Below are 20,262 nucleotides of genomic sequence, written 5' to 3'. Positions count from 1 at the left end.
AGTTTACACCTCATGGAGTTACCATTCCCAGCAACCCATTAACAGATTACAGTGCCCAGAATTCTTTGAGGCAGAAAATGTGCTTCAAATGTGCTTTAAAGGTATAGTGTGTCTGTAGTTGGAGTAAAATTACAGGGCTTTGGTTGAAAGAAGTTGCCAGGGAACTATTTCCCAGGTATTCTATAAACCAGCACTAAAGGCAGTCATCACAGCGCTGCCATTGCCATGATGCTACATAACTGATGGTCGTCACAGCATTGCCAGGAATAGGATCCAATTTGTCAGGGCTAGTCCTCAGCGTTGACCAGCTTAGCGTAAAGCCAAAAGGTGTCAAGAGTAGCATTTGAAAAGAAGGCAGGGTTATAATTCATTTTCAGTATATTTTCTGGGTCTGAGTGGCCCAAAGGAATAGGAGTGTTAACAACAATACCCCAAAATAGGTATTGCCAAAGCTGTGTGGTGTTTTATATCACAAAATATCAAAAAGCCTCCATAGATCTTAGTTGGTACTGACATGTTCCAGTTGAGGTTCATAGTTAACCTCTCCCCACCCCACCCCAAAAAACAGATATTGTGTTATCACATCAAAACTTACAATGATGTTTTGTGCCACAGAACCCAGGTTTAGTGTCACTTCCCACAAAAATGCCAACTAAGAGATGACAGCACAAAACCTGACACTTGTGGCACAAAACTACACAACACTTTTGTCTTCTGAAGCAATACTAGATGGGGGGGGGGTTGGTGCTAACAATCCTTAAAGAAATGACTGTTAAGGAAGCAAGGGTGCTGATGGAAACAATGGCAAAGGAATATCAATTTCTGGAAACCACTGGGAGTGTGCTCATGCGCTTAGGTTCTGCTTTGAGCTTCCCAGAGGCAACTGAGTGGCTACTGTTAGAACAGGATACTGGAGCAGTTGTGCAGGCTCAAAAATCTCTTCCTTCACCCTACAGACTGGCTCTGATGGAAGGTTTGCTGCATTAATAACATTGCTGAAGGAGTATAATGAGCATGGTAGGAGTTAACAAGCTAAATGTGTTAAATGTGTAGCCCAGTGAGTTCACGGGGCAAAGCGTGGGGCATGTGGGCATATTTGTAATGCGATTTCTTTTCTGGGTCACTGAGATGGTCTAGGGCTAGGCTGAGGCCTAGTTCTGAGAATTTGGATCCTGTTCCTTGGGAGTGCTGTGGTTGCCACCAATTGTCTTCTAGAAATATAGGAAGCGGCCTTATACCAAGACAGGCCATTGGCTCCTCTGGCTCAGCACTGGAAACTGGCAGCAGCTCTCCAGGATTTAATGGAGGGCTCCTTCTGTATGCTCTACCACTGAGCTATGGCTCTGGTCTCAGCTGCACAGATGTGGCCCTGGGTCTTCCAGTTGCTGATCTCTATTTTAAACCCACAGCTAAGGGAAAATGCATTTGGTCAGTAGAAAGGATTTTATTTCACAATCTGCAGAGTTTAAGGAGAATTATCTCTGGCCTTAACCAAGCATATTTTAGAGAACTGTTTAGCTAATGACAAAGCCTGTGTGTGTGTGTGTGTGTGTGTGTGTGTGTGTGTTCAATAGATCCTCTGTGTATTCAATAATATCATCTTACAGAGAGTGCTATAGAATCCTCAAGAGAGACAGTTGGCTCCGTTGTGTTTATATTGGGAAGTCAGCCTCCAAGACAGCTCTCTGAGGGGGTGATTGATGGAAACACCACTGCATAGAACATCATCATCTTAAATAAAGCTCCTTTCATTCTAAAAGTACTTTGCACCATTGATTTACAGGAGCCACTTCAACAGTTATTGAGATGAGAAGAACAATAAAAAAGGACTAGCGTCTTTCAGTGAAGTGTCAAGAGTGAGGCTCAGGAACACAACCCTTTTCGATCTGGCCTAACTTTGCTAAACCCAGCCTCACTCCAGGCACTTTCACAAGGAAAGCTAATTTCTTGCAACTGAAGCCCTAATGCAGGACTACTGTGTGTTGCTGCTGGGTAGGGAGGAAAGAAAATATCAGACCACCGATTTTAGGAAGAGAGTTAAAAACAAGCTGAAATAACCTGCTGTGCATTCTGATGCAAAATGACTGTGAAAGTCAGGATATAAATTTGCATGAATTGGTAATTTCTCCCCTTCCCTCAAGTCTAATTGCCTTGGGATGGAGTGAGGAGATTTTCTGTAGTGAGGGAAAGAGAGGTGAGAGGAAGAGGGGGAGGGGGAGAAAGAAGAGGAGGGCCTCTTGCTCTGGCCCTGCCCACTTTGAGCTACAGCCCCGCCTACCCCTTGCCCCAGGTGCAGCGGTTCTTAACCTGTGGGTCACCAGATGTTGTTGGACTACAGCTCCCATCATCCCTGAGCTCTGGCCTTGCTAGCTAGGGGTGATGGGAGTTATAGTTCAACAACATCTGGGAACCCACAGGTTGAGAAAGGCTGCCCCAGGGAATGAAGCCTTCAACTTTTCCCTAGAAGCAAAGTAAATTCTGTGACAAAATAAAGAGCACTAATGATTACGCACTTAAAACAGACAGAAGGGACTTGTGGACAACTTCTGCTCTCCTTGTGTGATGTCTCTTCTAAAATAGTCAGCTTGAGAGCAGAAGTTGTCCACAAATCCCTCCTGTCTGTTTTAAGTGCATAATCATTAGTGCCCTTTATTTTGTCACAGAATTGGCTGCTTAAGAGGAAAACTGAGGAAGTGAGTCACACAACTTAGGCCTGAGCAAAAGATTAGTCTATAAGTACTTCTTGAAGATACTGACAAATGGAAGGAAACAGACGATAAAGGGAGGAGATTCACTGATAAACGGACACCTAAGAAAAATGCACACTGATGAAGAGAAATCTTGGGCATAAGAAAATTGATGGTGGATGAGTAAAGAGGCAAGAGTTCTAGAAATAAGATAGTGACTCATAACCAAAACAGGGAGACATGTAATTATTGCTTAATACACAGGATTCCGATTGTGTGATTAGGAATGTATTGACAGGGGTGGAGATTTCCTTGCTAGAGTTTATGAGGACATAGCTTTCATATTACCACCTCTTTAGAGTTGAGGTGGCTGGTGACTATGAACAGGGCCTTCTTACTTTTCACATCCCACCTTTGGAATTCACTTCCCAAAGAAACAGAGTTAGCACGTCTCCACTCTCATTTATATGGCAAGCATATTCAAAACATTTCTCTTGGGCATTTTCCTAAAGATTGCTGCCTCTAAATTGCTCCCTTTCTCTGATGTGGTCTTGGTGTGTTTGGCTCTATTGGCTTTTTTAAATGCATTTTTTAAAAAATAAGTCAACTTTTTAACATGATTTGATAGTTTTACATGAGCCACCTTAATAATTTAATAATAATAATAATTTATTATTTATACCCCACCCATCTGGCTTTGTTTCCCAAGCCACTCTGGGCAGATTCCAAAAGAAGATTAAAAATACATTACAACATCAGTCATTAAAAACTTCCCTAAACTTCCCTAAACAGGGCTGCCTTCAGGTGTCTTCTAAACGTCAGGTAGTTGTTTATTTCCTTGACATCTAATGGGAGGGTATTCCACAGGGTGGGCGCCACTACCGAGAAGGCCCTCTGCCTGGTACCCTGTAACTTCGCTTCTCACAGTGAGGGAACCGCCAGAAGGCCCTCGGCGCTGGACCTCAGCATCTGGGTTGAACAATGGGGGTGGAGACACTCCTTGACATCAAATGATGTAAAGGCAACATAGGTGCCAACTATAGGAGGCCCAGGAGGCCTGGGGGCTCTGATGCAACTTCCGGTACAAACCGGAAGTCACGTTGGGAGGTCTCGCGAGGACTCGGGCATGATCTCTGAGGCCCCACAAGGCCTGGGCCCCAAGTTGGCGCCCGTGAAAGTCAAGATATAAATATATTAAATAAATGTAGCAGAACCTGCTGGAAATGAGCTGCCTGGGTCCACCAATCCACGCTGGCAGAGATGGGAGCCCTTGCTTTTTAACAAGAGGAACATTTAGCACACACCAAGAGCAGGAATACACATTATCAACAGCCGTGAAACCAATGATTTACCATAATCTGAATGGACCAGAAATGGATGCAAATGTAATTTCAGGATGTGCCACTAACTTGCAGCAGAGGCAGGGACCACTTTTCCAGCCACATTTCTGTTCCTTTCTTACAGCAAGCCGTGGACAGATTTACACAAGTTTCCCTGCCTTCCATTTTGAAATCCAAGCACATTTGTCACTATTAATAAATAGGAAGCCTCATTCCTATCCTTTCCAGAGGAAGGGAAGGGGACTGCTCAGAGTGGGGGGTGCAGTATACTGCATTGTCCAAAACCACGGCTGTAATTCCATGCACACTTACTTTGGAATAAACACTACTAAAATGAGTGGGACTTACTTCTGAATAAAGATGCATCAGTGCCAGTGAGAGGATGGTTCTCAGTCAAGCTCCCCTCCCCGCTCTGTTGCTACAACAGCCATAACCACCAACTAAACCAGATCCTGAAATTAATCCTCCGGGGAACCAAAATTAACAGTGCTTGTTGCTAAAAACACAAGTGCTTCCCTCTCCCTATATTCCCCACCTTCCCAGCGCCACATAGTTTTGAGAGGACCCAGCAAAATTGTTGCTCAGCTGCTTTGAAGAGCTCTCTGTATACATCAGAGGGAAATCAATGGGCAGTCCATCAACAAAAAGACAAGGGCGGTTTAAAAAGGCAGTTTATTGGCAAGCCAGACGCCAATGCTGGAGGGAAGGCACAGCAGCACCTAAACTCTGCAACAAAACTGTGGAAAGCACATTTCTCTGAATGTGGAACTGACACAGTCAGCCCAGTTCCAGTTCCCATAGCAAATCCTCTACACACCAGAGGTTTTCAACCTTTCTGAGTCCACGGCTCCCTTGACCAACTACTTTCTTTCTGCGGCACCCCTGTGAGGCTCAGAAGCCCAGTTATGTCACCCCTTGTCTGCAGAGCTAGCAGCATTTCACCCCTTTTTGAACACCCTCCCTCGTGGAATATTCTCTCAGCCTCCTCTCCTGTCTCCTTGGGTGTCCTTGGGCAGCCACTGCTCCCCCGTGCTCCAAAGAGATGTGCCTCCTCATGCTGCCCCACAGGGACCTGGGCAGAGGATGCCCTCAGGCTCAGTGGCCCAACAGAGACTGGCCAAAGGTGAACATGAAGCAGCAGTGGCAGCAGCAGGGCTGCCACAACGAACAGCTGTGCAAGCCTTTAGAAGGCAGAAACTCAAGAGGGCATCAAAAGAGGGAGGGAAAGAAAGAAGGATAGAGGCCAGTGTTGACTGTGGCACCCCTGACTATCATTCAAGGCACCCCAGGGTACCACGGCACACTGGTTGAAAAACACTGCTCTACACTACAGCATGGCTGGCTTACCTGTCGCCCTCAGGATGTTGCTGAACTATAAAGCCCATCACCTCTGACCACTGGGCCATGCTGGTCAGGTTTGATAGGAATGCCAGTCCAGCAATATCTGGAGGACTAATTAGCCACCTCTGCTCCACCACAAAGGTAGTGGAAGCACTCCCACAAAGGGATCAGGACACAGTTTACCGCACTGTTAAAATGCTTATACACAGTGCCTATCAAAGTGAATGTAGCTAAATGGCTCTTTTCTTTTCTTTCTTGTTTTAAGCAGCAGGATTCTAAATAATTTCACATAAAAGAAGCACTTGCGTAGCTCCCTTTGTTTTCAGCTGACATCTATCTATTGAACACAAAAGCAGTGCAGTGACTGAACAGACACTATACACTGGATGCACAGAGGTTTCACAGCAGGAACTACTGCAGGCAGCTAGAGCTTTTCCATATCATCACTTTTTCTCCACAAAAGAAGCATACAGCTGTTTCTTTTTTACTTGTGCAGGATCCTGCCCTCATTTTCCCAGTAATTTGAAGCAGAATACCTTATATGTTTAAAATGCCACACTTTGTGGACAGACCATGTCTATCATCATACTGAATGCAATTGCACAAGTCATAGGTGCCCACTGGACATGGTCTTCTGCAACACAAATGGGGAATAAGTGACACAACTATCCCTCTCTCAAGCCTCTGCACTATCTGCTTTCGAGACTGAGAAAGAACATGGCCATCTTTCTCTTCCTCCACTTCCCAGCTACCCCCATGTCTCTGAAATGGGACAGGTGAACTGTATTTGAACCGAAACACAGGAATTTATTTCACAAAGACGAAAATAAGACTGCTCTGAGAGCTACTGGGTCTTATAAGAGGAATAAGGATCTTTGCTCTCCACTGAGAATGAATGAATATACAATCAAATACAGCTAACTGTATTTGGCAGTAACCAGCTGCATCAAATGTTAGACATACTCAAAGCAGGCACACTGAAATTAATGGGTTTAAGTTAAGAACCCACCGAAATTAAAGGCAATAATGGAGTGTGACAAATATTGGATACAACCTACCGGTAATTCTTTTTTTACTTCCAATAATATACTTTCAATAAATGTCTTAAGTTTTACCAAAGCAGACTCATTTAAATTATAAAATCATAAAATGTTTCAATAGACAACCAAACATGATGAACACTATCTTCCATTTTCTTCCAGAAATCACCAGAGGGCATAATGCATAAGACGGATATCTGACACCCAGCACCTCTAACCATCAGTATGCTTGGGTTCTGCAAGGTGATATATAATCATATACACTTATGTTGACTATCCCTCAGAATCAAAGAAACAGGCTGAAAAAGGTAAATTGACTGCTTATTATAAATAACAACCCCTTTCCTATATGTCTTTATAGTGTCAAAAGGTAATGCTATAGTTATTGGTCACAGGCGGAATAATTTACCCTGGTTTCTGTTACTAAGTGGAAACAAGAATCAATTCCTTTCCTGTTTTTTGAAAAAACAAAACAAAATATTGAGGCAACACAATGCTGCTGCATCCCAGGGTAAAGTTTCCTGCTTGGCATGTAGGTTTAAATGCAGGGACTCTTAACAGCCACCACTGCAAGTGGGGAAATATGTGGGTAATGATTTCTACCTTCCCTACCCAGTTTATTCCTGGATGAACAAAACTTGTAAGAATATGGATTTTCCTTGCAATGTCTTTGAACCGGACAGTGCTTTGCTCCACCCTGGTCCTGTTTACTCCCACACCACGCTGAGCTAAGCCAAGGTTTGGCTTAACACAGGGGTGGGGAACTTTTCTCAGTCCAAGGCCTGCATTCCATTCCGGAGAACCTTCCGAGTAATAATAATAATAATAATAATGCCAGTGGCAGGCAGTGAGAACGGAGGCAAAAGCAGGCAGAGCACTTAGTGTAAATTTTATCTTTGCACAGTAGGCCAATTTCTACACACACACAACCCCCTCTGTCCTCCATCCAGCAAGAAAAATACATTACAGTGGTACCTCGGTTCTTGAACTTAATCCATTCCAGGAGTCCGTTCAACTCCTGAAACCGTGTGCCAACCAAGGCGCAGCTTCCGATTGGCTGCAGGAGCTTCCTGCACTCAAGCAGAAGCCGCGTCAGACATTTGGCTTCCGAAAAATGCTCGCAAACCAGAACACCTACTTCTGGGTTTGCGGTGTTCGGGAGCCGATTTGTTTGGGAGCCAAGCCGTTCGAGTAACAAGGTACCACTCTATCAGAGTTCAAGGTCATATTTTAAAAGATGTTTTTCTAGCCCTGGCAGGTGGGAGGGAAGGTAAATGGTGGGTGTTGGTGCAAAAGAAGCAGGAACAAGTAGCCAAGAGACGGTTTGCCACATGTTGACTGAGGGGATGGGCTTGGGGTCTTGCAGTAGGCCATAGGCTTAAGGTTCATATTACCACTGGGAACTGTGGGCCTTTTTTCCAGCATGCAATGCTGAACTGTCTCTGCTACACTGGCTTCTCTTTAGCCATCTGTGTGGCTAGTAGCAAAGTCCAGCCTGCCCCGCAGGAGTGGCTCCTCTCAAACTGGAATTAATACTGGCTTTGTTTTCATTGCAGGAGGCCCATATGCTATTTTAGGGCAACTTCCAGCACTCTCTGTGGGAGCTGTACTCAGCAGTCCTAGGGCAGCATGTTTCCTTTAGGAACAAAAGGAAATAATGTTCCTGGGTCAGAGGACATGGTTTTTGAGAGGATGGGCGGAGGGGGGAAGCACATTTCATGGAACAAGGCTGGTTTAAGCTGCGAAGTGTTGTGGAACAGATTGCATGGGATAGCAAATTCCAGAGGGAATCCAACTTCCCTTACACACACACATACACACACACATGTGTCATTTAAAGAAAAATCAGTTTGGGTTCTTGGACATTTTCACGTCTAAATGGATAAATAAAAAATGGCCCTTCCCCTGCTGCAGAGACAAGTGTGAGGGCCTGCTCCTGTGAATCCCCATTGCTAACACTATGAGCACCCCAAGGATGCAACTTGGCAAATGGCATGCTAGAAATGCTGGCACGGGGTGTGTGTTTACTCCATCAAGAATCCCGTTCTGTTACACAACCTTCAGAGCAGGGGGTGGAAAATCAGCTATGTTTCTTTTAAACACATGTTTTCTTTGCCAAAAGCAATTACATATTCAAAGTGAAGGTAGCTAGAATTTTAACATGGCAGGCAGTCTTTTTCTTGTGAAAACCTATTGAATTTATTCCAAGTTTGTTTGCTTTTAAAACCCACTGACATAGTCCCTGCCTACTTACATTGATTTCCCACGACCCCACTAATTTTTAACTAAGTTTAATGTGAGCAAATGAAAGGCTGACAACATCACGGCAGGTTTTGAATTTTGATGACTGGTGGCGTATCCTGAAATCCAAGCGAAGTTCAGGGCCCCACTGTGGTAAATACTTGCTTTCTAGTCTTCAGCCTCTTGCTGCCTGCTACCCCTGCCTTCAATCAGACCCTCCCACCTAAGCCAGTCTAAAGTAAATGCTTAAAGAAGCCTGGTCACAATGTGTGTCAAGCCTGTAAATCGCCATTCAACTATAGTGACTCAGAATCACCTGCAGCCAACCAGACATTTTTAATATATAAATGGGAAGGGGGTATGCCCTTTATTTTCTTTCAGCTGATCAATTGCCACTAACAAAGGCATAAAGGGGAGGGTACAAGCCAATACTAACAGTATGTGCAAGCTAATTTGCACATTTGAAATATATGCCTGTTCATATTTGGAATCTCCACACACTTTCTTCCATTGCCACAAGAGGCTGAATCCACAGAGGTAAGGAACTGAGAATGGTATAAAATGGGAAGACTACAGAAGTGAACCTAAAAAGATGAGGACCAGAGAATGAGAGATGAACTCCTTTAGTTGGCCCACCCACTAACACTTGGGACAAAGCCTCCAGGTCAGCAAGGTGCAGACATTCCCAGTCTAGGAAAATGTGCTCTCTATGTATCCACATTTCAACCTGGGGAATGGTCCAAGTTAGGTCTAGACCAGTTGCAATCCTATGCATATTTACACAAGAGCAGGTTCCTCTGAAATAAGTTGTACTTTGTAGAAAAAGATTGTAGTTTAATGACTAATCAGTTAGGCTTGCTTCAACCCAGTAAATGTGATAGGTTCAGGCCACAGCTAACTCTGCATGGCACCAAGGCTACACATAGACTCGCTCTCCTAAACTCTGAGGAAGCCTGTGCCACCCAAAGCAAGATGATGTGTCTAACCTTTAAAAATAAATAAAACAGTGTTATTCTTTCACAACCTCTTTCACAAGGAGATGTATGTTTTGGTCCGGAAATTAACATGCTCTCCAGACATCTCTCACCTTAGAACCCTTGCCCCAATGCAAGACCCAGAATCTGATTCATTACAGTATTTCACTCTAAACTCAGGTAAACTTGACTTTCTTATGGCCGGCATTGTTTAAAAAATGGACTTTGCTCCTTTAAGGCTCGGTTCCAGCCCTTGACAGTCAATGCCAGGAAATTCCACTGCAGCCTGCAACTTTTTGCCTTTGTTTGTTCTAAGATCCTAGATACAGTTGCCCAGAACTGCCTACAGGTCCAACTGCCCTTTGCAGTCCTCTCTTTTTTTTTCATTTTCTCCTCAAAGTTGCCTGAGCCACACCATTTGCCCCTTTTCCTGCTAGGCCACAACCCTCTCCTTTCCTCCATCATGGCCCGCACACACATACAAACACGCAGATAAACACATACCCTCCTCAGTCAACTGAGGATCGAAACAAATGATACAACTGCAAGAAGCATATGCCCTGCCCCACCCCAGACCGTGCAAGATTGTACAATCCATTAGATAATTAAGAGGGGCAGCTTAGTGGATGCCCTAGCCAGCCTGGCACTGTGGTGTAATGCAGCACTGCAAGAAAAAGCTCCTTTTACTATAATGTCTTCCCATTATTGAGGAGGGAGGGTGTGTCCGCAAGAATGAAAGTAAACAGCATTAGTTGCTTCTGGAGTCCAAAGGGGGCTCTCAAAGGCCTGTATCAGGGGAGGTCACTCTCCAGATACTGTTGGATTACAATGTCCATCATTCTCAGGCATCAGTTGGGGCTGATGGAAGTTGGGAGCCCAACATCTGAAGGGCTGCAGGTTCCTCAACTTTGTTCTACACCATTCACATTTACAGTTCTTTAGAAAATGTAGTGAAATATAGTTCCCAGAAAAATCATGGGAGGAAGTGAACAAGTGCTTTATCATTGCCTGCTTCCGCTGCTACATGTGTAGGGGCAACCTGCATCACGCCTCAGAAAAGATGCATACGAACTATTTCTGCATTTGTCTCACTGCAGAGAAAGATATGCAAGTACCTTCTTCCCACGTTATGGTGCTAATATGGCTCACTTATGCTTCCTCATCATGTGCAGAACTGCCTTCAGAAGTCAAGAGTAGTCAGACAGGTGCAGAGCTAAAACAGAGGCAGATCACATGGAGCCCCTTGAATGTTCAATACTGAACTTAACTTGCTGGTGATGGGTTCTGAAACAAAACTTTCGCCCCTGAGAAACACTTCAAGATAAAGGGCCTTATGCAATCCCTACTGCAATCCAGTAAATCACACTGAATAGAAAAATATATTCGATTTTTTAAACCTGACATTTCATGTACATTTTAATTTTTTAAAAAAAGTTAGGCAGCAAATGAAATGATGCATTAAACAGATTGAAAAGTAGCATAGAGCAACATATCTCTGGAATACATATTCATTTCTTTTCTGCCCTGCTATGTACTCTACTCCAACTGTTTTTTGCCAAATGTGCATATACCGTATATGGTGGGCAATGATGGGTGAAGTCTCTGAAATCTCTCATCTGTACTCAATGTTATTCCACCCAAGCAAAATCATTTCCAGCTGACTGTTTGCCCCAACCTTGTTGACCTAAGTAAGGCTTGGATTCCCAATGACTGAGCCCTTAATCCAGGCACTGGATGAACCAAAAACCCCACAGCACAGGAAATGAACTCTTTGAAGGTGTGCCTATACAGTTAAGCCTAAAGTCCAGATAGCAAAAACTTCCCTCAGAAGCCATATACTTTTAGACTGTTTCCCACATTTTCTTCACTATTATCACAGCTATCCAGGAGGAAGGGTCCAGATTAGGCAGATTAAAACAGATTGTGTTGCAGAATCCTGCTGTACAGAAGTTCATTCTTTTCATATGTTTTCCCTTAACTATTGTGATGGCCAGGATGTAGGCAGAAGGTTTTTTTTATTTTAAACAGAAAGAAAACATTTAAGTGTATATAAGCCAACTGTATCCTTTAGGTTTCATGCTAAAGAAACATCAAGATATTAGTCTGAATTTTTAGTCAGAACTGTTTGGGTTCCTTAGTTAGCATTTCCAGCTTGCCCTTTTAATCTTGTGGCTCGTTCTGTTTTTGTTACACTGCATTTATAAATGGTTGTCACACTTTCTGCACTCCACACCCTTGGATTCGCATGATGAAGGGGTGGTTAAGAAAAATGTTATGAAATAAACGGGGGGAAATGCGGTCTTGAGAGAGGAATTTGAGCCACCCATGCGTTTCAAAGCAAGAGGAACTCTACCCTCTGCTCTCTCCCCCTCACACACCAAGTTCGAGCTCACTCCCTCGGAGATCAAAACAACATTCACCTCCGTGGGCCTCGTACCTTCTTCTCCCCGCGCCGCCCTTTGCAAGCCTGACCCCAACCGAAGGGCCCCTTTCGGCGCTCCTGCACCGCCCACCCTCCTCCTCCTCCTCGAAGCAAAAGGCATCTTGGCTTCCCAAGACCTGCGCAAAGAGGAAGAGAAGTCTCCCATCCCTCGCACTCTCACCGAAGCCGCTTTCACTAACTTCGCGGGCCTCGCGCGCCCACATTTGCTCCCCTCCTCCTCGCTCAACTCCAGGAAGATTCAAACCCGCCCAAACAACCTTGCAAAAGCAAGCCCGCTTTCCTTGCTCCCGGCTTCAAGGCCAGAGCCTTTGTTGCCGCTCCAGGTGGATGGATTTCCGCCGCCGCCCGCCTCCCCTCCCCTCTTTCTGGCCACTTGCTTGCTTTCCTTCCCTTACACGCAGGCAACCTCGTGCGCGCACGATCCAACAAACCCCCGGGCCCCAGAGCCGGCGCAGACCTTTTTCCTCGCGATGACGGTGGTCTTCTCTGTTCTCGGCGAGAATCCGTTTCCAGACAGCGCGGCGAGCGAGAATGCAAAGCAAGCCGCAACTACTCCGCAGACCCCTCCCAGTTCTCGGCCCCTGCGGCTAATGGAATATTTTTAACTGTTTGAATAAACTCTGATCTTTCTCTGCGACGAGTCTGGGACGCCTAGCGGGAGAAGGCGATCATTGCCCTTCAGTTAGGCGGGGCAGAGAAAGTTTGAATCCTAGTCCTCAATCAGGACTAGGATTGTAGGAGCGACTGTTGTGAATGGAGGGGGATTATTCCTATACTGGATTCTCTAAGGGCGTGGCCATGCCGATTATTTTTTAAATTGCTTTCTAAACCCACCTCTTTAGGGTGCATATACCCTCCCAAGGTGAGTTACAGCAACTCACATGAAACACAACATTTAAATTCTAACATTTAAAATAGCAGTAAAAACATCAAAGCAGACAAAAAAAAATATGTGGCAAAACCATAAAATCACACAAATGCTCACTGGAATTCGTGTGGAACAGAAAGGATGGTACCATTATTTTAAATTACTAGAGGCTGCAATCCCATGCAGCTTTAAGGCACATCCAACTCTATTGATTTCAAAGAGGTTGGACCAAGGCTGGGAAATTCTTTGATCTGCAAAATTGCGCCAGACAATCACCATTGTTTACTAGTACAGGAAAATATGCAAGTCTTATTGTTTGAGGACTACAATTAATCTTCTTCCTTGTGGTGCTTCTGTTGCTGCAGGTATGTATTTTCTCAGCACATAAACCACACTATTTTGTCCGTGGTAAAATGCAACTTCTGTTTCCCTTTCTATCAGGATCCTGCCCACTGATAAATATGCTTACACATGTGTGTATGGTCCAGTTTGTACATTCAACAGAGTCAATTGGCAGAGCTTTTCCTGAATTGAGACACTTGTGAGTTTCTTCCATAAAGTTTCAATCACAAAGTGGCTAACACCTTCCAAAGTTTTATACAGTACTCTTCAACCAACTACAACAAAGATTCCTGAGGCACGTTAAAACTAGCACATTTCACATAAGCTTTCACGAAGTAGAAGAGTTTTTTCCATCAGATGTTGGAGTCAAATGGCAATGGAATGCAAAAAGTACATTCTGTAACAAGAGCTTGAGATAAGCAAATCAGGCTTCACAGCAGCAGGAGCAGAAAACCATTGTCTCGATTCAGACCCAAATGAATAGAACAGAACTTCTTGATAAATTGTAATTCAGCAATTTCACATTGGATCCTCTTTTCAAAGTTTAATTTCTTTGTGGGAGGCCATCTTAAGGATAGTAGCAGTGTGTCCTGACAGGTTGAAATATTTGCCTACTGGTTTCTAAATATTGCCATTTCTGATGTCATATTTTTGTTTGGGAGACTTAGAGTGCATCTATGGTACCTTTAATGTATTTTATGTTCAACACCCCCCCCATAGTCTTAGGCAGAATTGTGCGTAAAATGTACTTAAAATACATTTTACATATTTTTGGTACCATTTCCCCATAGACTCTAAGAAGCGAATCTATCTTAAAATATGTAAAATACACGTGCAAAAAATTCCCACTGAGAGTGACAGCACATCGTCAAGGCTCCCTGTGAGATTTGCTGTGCTGATTTCAACAGGCGCTGCTGTAGGCGCCCCAAAGCAGTAGTGAATCGCTATTTTCTTAATGTTCACATTACTTTCTTTTTTAAAAAAAAATCACAGTTGTAATCGGAAACACCTGGAAGGCACCAGGTTAGGGAAGAATAAGCAACTAACTGTGGAAGCGCCGTAATTTTGGGTGAATTAATACACATGCACATTCCAGCACTTGCTTCATTTTAGTCCTTAATCCTCTGGCTTCCAGCAACAGATTATCTACTGGTATAAGTGTGTTGTAATAAATCACTAATGACTATTGAGCCTATGTATTTGTCTCACTGACTCCCCTACTTCAATACAGTGTCTCCTATAACAATACTGTCGGGCACTAGGCATGACGGGATGTGATAGTCATAGAAAAAACATTTCCCCTGCTAAAAGCATCTCTTTTTAGAATTGGAAGTGAGTCATCATTTTCCTATTTAATATTGTCCAGAGGGAATGTATTTTCAGTGCATTATTGTAAATAAAGCCTGAGAGCCAAACTGGATATGACTTAAATGCCTCTGCTTGGAATGGAAAAGTTCAGTTGATCAAAATTCACTGAACTAATTCAAAAGTCTCTGAACTAAACCTGAAAGTACTTCCCATAATTGCTAAGTGATCTAAATATGAATTAGATGCATTCTGGGGTAGAACTTAGAACGATTTTTAGTTCATTTTCCAATTTATTCTCTCCTCCCCCTGACAGGAGGCCCAGCCTCTTAGCTTTCTTTCTTTCTTTTTTAAAGGAAGTCAGTCTGATATCTGTCAGTATCCAATTGGCAACATCTAAATCTATCTATAGTGCTTAGTTTTAGTTTAATTTAAATGCCATTTCCCACCATGGACTGTTCCCAATTTGTTATGTTGCATACACACCTTAAAATCAACACTTGATTTTGCAGTTATCGGTTATGAAAATGTTTTATGTGACCCAGGATTAACAACCTTTTGTGTGCTATCAGTCCTACCATTAGGCAAATTGAGGCAATTGCCTCAGGAAGCAGATTTTGAGTGTCACAAAAAGGGCAGAAAAACATATTTTATTTTTTATTACTGTGTTGTTACTCCCAGGGAAAGGCATTTGAGGGATTTTCTGGTGCAAAAATATGCTGGTAAGTCTTGGGTGCTACACACCTTGACTCAAGGTGAGCATGGTGCTTACTGTTCTGCCTCAGGCAGCAAAATGTCTTACACCAGCCCTGGTTGTTAAATGCGCCATCTCTACTGACAGTGAAAGAGGAGAGATCCGAATCTATGTGAGGTAATTCTTATGCTAATTGAGTGTAACACTTCCTTTTTGGGAAGCAATGAAAGAGTCAGGAGGGGTGGGGGACACATTACCTGTACTGAGAGTCACAAATTCCATTTCCCTTAGTGCCAGGCTTCCAAACACCTGACAGAATTATTTGAAGTGGGGGGGGGGGGGAAACATGCATCACCCTTGTACACTACAGCTGCTTGACTCAGAAAGCTTTTGGTCTACCTCAGAGCTCCTTAGGAAATGTAAGAACAACGCTGGACCAACTTCACAGGAATCTGAGTCATTTCTGAGGGAAAACTGAAACTCTTTTTTTACATGGCAAATCAAAGGAGCAGCTTCTGCTTTCACCTCCACTCCTCCCCCCCCACCTCCAACCTCCGCAATGCATGCGACACAATTACAAACAGGGCAGACTTGAGGAAATATCTTAAAACCAAGACTGAAATGTTAATAGCTAATGCTCTAAGTAACTTTCCCAAATATAAAGCTCAGCTACAAGTGATAGGGTTGTTTTTTTTTTAAAGAGAGCTTTCCCAGCACTTATACTCTAGGTGCATGAAATACTTCAGTCTGCACTGGTTCCTGCCAGTTCATGACTGACATGGATCAGCCTGGGCTGTGAAGATTGTATTGCTGGGATCCTCTTCTGCATTGTATTATTTATATGGTTAATTATTACAGGGAAACCTAACAAATGGGGTGCAAATGCTTCTTTATTGAACACCTGCTTCTTCAGGACATCCCCCCCCCAGCTTTGCACCCCAAGTGTTCTTGCTTTCTTCCCGGACTCTGCATTCATCATCCGAGGCCCTTCTTCATATACCTTCGCCACATGAGGGTGGCAACATGAGAACAGGCCTTTTCTGTATTGGCTTCCCGTTTGTGGAACGCTCTCCCCAAGGTGGTTTGGCTGGCGCCTTCATTATATATTTTTAAGCACCAGGCGAAAACGTTCCTCTTCAACCAGGCGTTTGGCTGATTAATATGCTGCAGCCTTTTAAATGTGTCTGTGGGAAGGGGGGTATTGTTTTCCTGTTTTGTTTCATTTACAGTACTTGTTTTTATCCTGCATTTTATTCTGTGAACCGCCCTGGGATTTTATGATGGACAGTATATAAATGTAATAATTAATACAATAAATGAGTAAGAATGTGTCTTTAGCCTCTCATTTCTCTGGAAGGAAGACAGAGAGGATTGTGTGTAGAAACAAATTTACTGCACAAAATTAATATCTGACATTTGCTGCTCCTCCTACTTTTGCCTCTGGCCCCACCCATCTCTGGCATGCAGCACTTGAAAGGTTGCCCAAAATGGCTGAAAAAGTCTCCCCATCCCACTTCTGGTTCTTTGCACGTATATCTTCTTTTCTCCAAGGACCTCCAAGCATGCGTGGTTCTCTCTCCTTCTTCCCTTTTATTTCTACAAAAGCCTGTGAGGGAGGGTTAGGCAAGTGACTCACCTAAGGGGGGAAAGGCCTAACTTTCCCCAATAAGGGGTGGCATGCATTCTGGTTGCTCCCATGCCCCCTCCACGCTGCTCCAGGGGGTTAGGGAACCACCTGAAGAGCTTTGGGGGTTCACAGAGGGAGAACGTCCCATTGAACAGGCAGGAGCCCTTGTACTAATAGGACAACGTGGCTGGGTACAACTCATGTGCTCTCCTTCACGTGGGTAGTGAGGGTGCCATCACTGTCATTAGCCTGGGTGGGCACAATCAAGGGTGCCAACTTGAATAAAATATGGGGGAGGGGCACAGGTAAGCCCCGCCCTGCATAATCACATGACATGAGGCACGCAAACCATTTGAATGGCAATGCCCATCAACCGGGGGGGGGGAGGCAACCTCCTCAAATATTTTATTGGGGGGGCAAAGACCCCTTGGCCCCTAGCAGTTGGCTCCCATGGGTACAATATACTAAAAAACCCTCCGTCCTTCCTTGGACACTCTAGTGGGTCCTGCTGTGTGAAGAAATTGCACATGTATTGGGCTTTAAGCTATTTCTACGCTGCCTTGATTTTTATTTAAAAGAAGGGCAGGATAAACTTGATGCCATACATAAAATTAGGCATATTAAAACAGGGTAGGGTGCACAGCCCACTGGATTAATCAATTAATTTTGCCCTAAATGCAGTCACATTGTAAAGTGTGTGGAGCAGCCTTTGCTAACCTGCTGTCTTCCAGCATTTTTGAACTACAAATCCCGTCAGCCTCTGCCAGCGCTGCTGGAGGGCCCCAGACTGGAAAGGAATAGGCTCCTGAACTTCCCTTTAAGGCCTTCACACATTCCAAATATATTATCACGCCTTTGCTGACATCTTGGATAGCTGTTGTTGTTATGACACAGCACCACCGTGTGTTCACTTGAATGAACAGCAAGTAAGGGCCTCCAATCTATAATGTGTGTATATACAGCAGCATGTCAAGAACAGAAACTACCTCAAGGGCATTTCATTCGGCTTAGGTGGGGGGGGGACCTCTTCACTCCACCCACGGGCATAGCCCCTAGAAAAAGTAAAACAATAGGAATACTTAACTAACCAATCACATCAGTTCAGCTCCCCCAGCAGAGTCCTGCCCCCTCTAACAAAAATCCTGACTATACCCATGACCCCACCCACCCTCCAGAGAACAGTGCTGCAGCAAACAATGCATCAAAGAGCTTCCCCTTTTACACACAGCTATCTTTAAATCCAATTGGATTATTGCATGTTTATCACAATACAGCATTAATTGAAATAACAGACGGAACTAAGGGCTGATTTTGCTAACTCTAGAGGCCCATTTTGCTTAGATCTATAGCTTCGGTCAAGCCTTGGTAGCAACTGAATTAAGTAAAATGGTATTATTCCTGGTCCACCTCTTATGTATACATTTCCATTCCTTCACTGCTCTTTATCAGTAATATTGGGGAGCCTACTTTTATTAGCAATCCGAGTTTTTGACCAGCTTAAACAGACGTAACACATTTACAATACTATATTGTATGTCAGGATGGGGAGCCAGTGGCAACACAAGCCACATGGGTGGGGTATCAATAATAAATTTTTTAAAATTATTTTTACTATGTTGCGGGAGTTCCAGTTCCCATCACCTGTGACCTTTGGCCAGGCCGGCTGGGCTGGTGTTAGTTGGGGTGCAATGATGTCTGAAGAGTACTAGGTTCCCCAGCACTAGTGTATGCTTTGGTGGACTCAAGCACCCTTCGTTGGGTGTATGAAGTGAAATCTTAGATAAATAAATGAGAAAAATGTAGGGTGGAAGTTGAACAGCAGTGAGATGCAAACCACAGTGATAATTACAGCTTAAATACAACAGGCTCACACAGCGGAGTGGTGATAATTACTGAGGTGATTGTATTAACATATGTAGCTGGGCAGGAAACCATTCACAATAAGCAGGTATCCTATTGGTAAGCTCCCACAGGAGGTAGCGATGGCCACCAATTTGGATGGCTTTAAAAAAGAATTTGGCAAATTCATAGAGAATAAGGCTATCAATGGCAACTAGCCATGATGGCTAGGTTCTACCTCCACGGTCAGAGGCATTATGCCACTGCATACCAGTTGCTGGAATCCCATGTGGGCAGAGTGCTGTTGTGCTCATGCCCTGCCTGGATGCTTTCCACGGGGGTCTGTCTAGTTGGTCACTGTGAGAACAGCTTGCCTCACCAGACCTGATCCAGAAGGCTCTTATGTTCCTGAGCTCATGACTTACGATCATCTCCAGAGGTAGCCCTGCCATGCAGGAGGGAAGTGCTTCAGGCAGAACCAGGAAGAGAAGGGAAGATGAAGGCAAGGAATTGATGCTTTTGGTGCAGTGAGACTATAGCAGAAAGCTGGTACCACTCCACTCCAGTTAACTCATTATCAATTTATTGTTGCACGACTCCATTGCAATAACTTACACTTGCATAACTCACATTGTTTCTGAGTGTAGTCTTGAGACCCTGTGAAGTAGCTTGAATGGTTTTATAGGTAAGCCAATAATGCTGGATCTATGAGCTGTGATTTGAAGCACTTCCCTGAAGCATTGTGGAAAAAGCAGGAGCGATTTGCAGCTGCAAAAGATGTCATGTCACTTTGATACAGCACTATTTTTTTCCCTTTTTTTTAAAAAAAGATCTTGACTCTTCCTTCAGTTCAATCACAGTTATCCCTATCTTCTTGCAGGGAGGCAGCCAACTCTGTGCTTTAGGCTGTTCTTTATTTTCTAACATATCCCTGAACGATTCTGTTACAAACAGCATCCCTTCCTCTTGTTGTACTCCTCCAGGTGCAATGCCTGCTCTCTCTGCTTGTCCTCATGTGCTGTCAGGATTCTGCAACACACACAAAATAGGAGGTCAGCACAGAAGGGAAGGAGTAAAGTAAGAGACAGACAAATCTTGGCACTAATCTCAAATTGAGGGGGGAAGGAGCATACATTATCTCAGCATGAAAAGATGAGTACTCTAGCATCACACTGACAATCCAAAAAGCCAGACTAAGCTCACTGCTCCTTCAGAGACTTCCAGTGTACCTTAAAGCATCCAAGGCAATCCAAGCCAAGCCAAATTCAAATCAAAGTGCATCTTTCACAACTTATTTGGGAGCAATTTCTCCTGAACTTAATGGGACAGAGTGTGCATGTATTTGCTGGACTGCACATGATCTTGAATTCAAGTATTCTCAAACTGGCTTATGAGTTAATATGTGATATCTGCTGAGAGAAACTGACCTTTTTGGGGAATCTGCAAGTTAACCCAACAGGCAGAGCTGGCTCAACCAGTAGACAGGGTGAGGGCACTACCTCAGGCAGCAGAAACCCCCTG

General features: G+C 44.0%; 2 protein-coding genes across 13 annotated transcripts in view; both read right to left on the bottom strand.

The window, feature by feature from the left end:
• Positions 1-12,838, bottom strand: part of CD151 (CD151 molecule (Raph blood group)) — a 40,866-nt gene extending 28,028 nt beyond the window's left edge. For 2 of the 9 annotated variants that reach the window (XR_014542048.1, XM_083588163.1), the window contains exon 1: positions 12,524-12,648. The gene's annotated coding sequence lies outside the window, so the exon portion shown is untranslated. Of the gene's footprint in view, positions 1-12,323 lie in introns of all 9 variants that reach the window. The other 7 variants (XR_014542046.1, XR_014542047.1, XR_014542049.1 and 4 more) reach the window with 7 other exon arrangements.
• A 5,944-nt stretch (positions 12,839-18,782) lies between these two features.
• Positions 18,783-20,262, bottom strand: part of CRACR2B (calcium release activated channel regulator 2B) — a 46,116-nt gene continuing 44,636 nt past the window's right edge. For all 4 annotated transcript variants that reach the window (XM_083587016.1, XM_083587017.1, XM_083587018.1 and 1 more), the window contains one exon: positions 18,783-19,770. In XM_083587016.1, coding sequence (XP_083443142.1) covers positions 19,686-19,770 — 85 coding nt within the window. In that variant the 3' untranslated portion in view covers positions 18,783-19,685. The remainder of the gene's footprint in view (positions 19,771-20,262) is intronic.

Source organism: Podarcis filfolensis, assembly GCF_964270895.1.
Source record: "Podarcis filfolensis genome assembly, chromosome: 1".
In the NCBI taxonomy this organism is placed as follows: domain Eukaryota; kingdom Metazoa; phylum Chordata; class Lepidosauria; order Squamata; family Lacertidae; genus Podarcis; species Podarcis filfolensis.
Note: the sequence above shows the minus strand (reverse complement) of the source record. Positions and strands in the feature narration are given on the sequence as shown.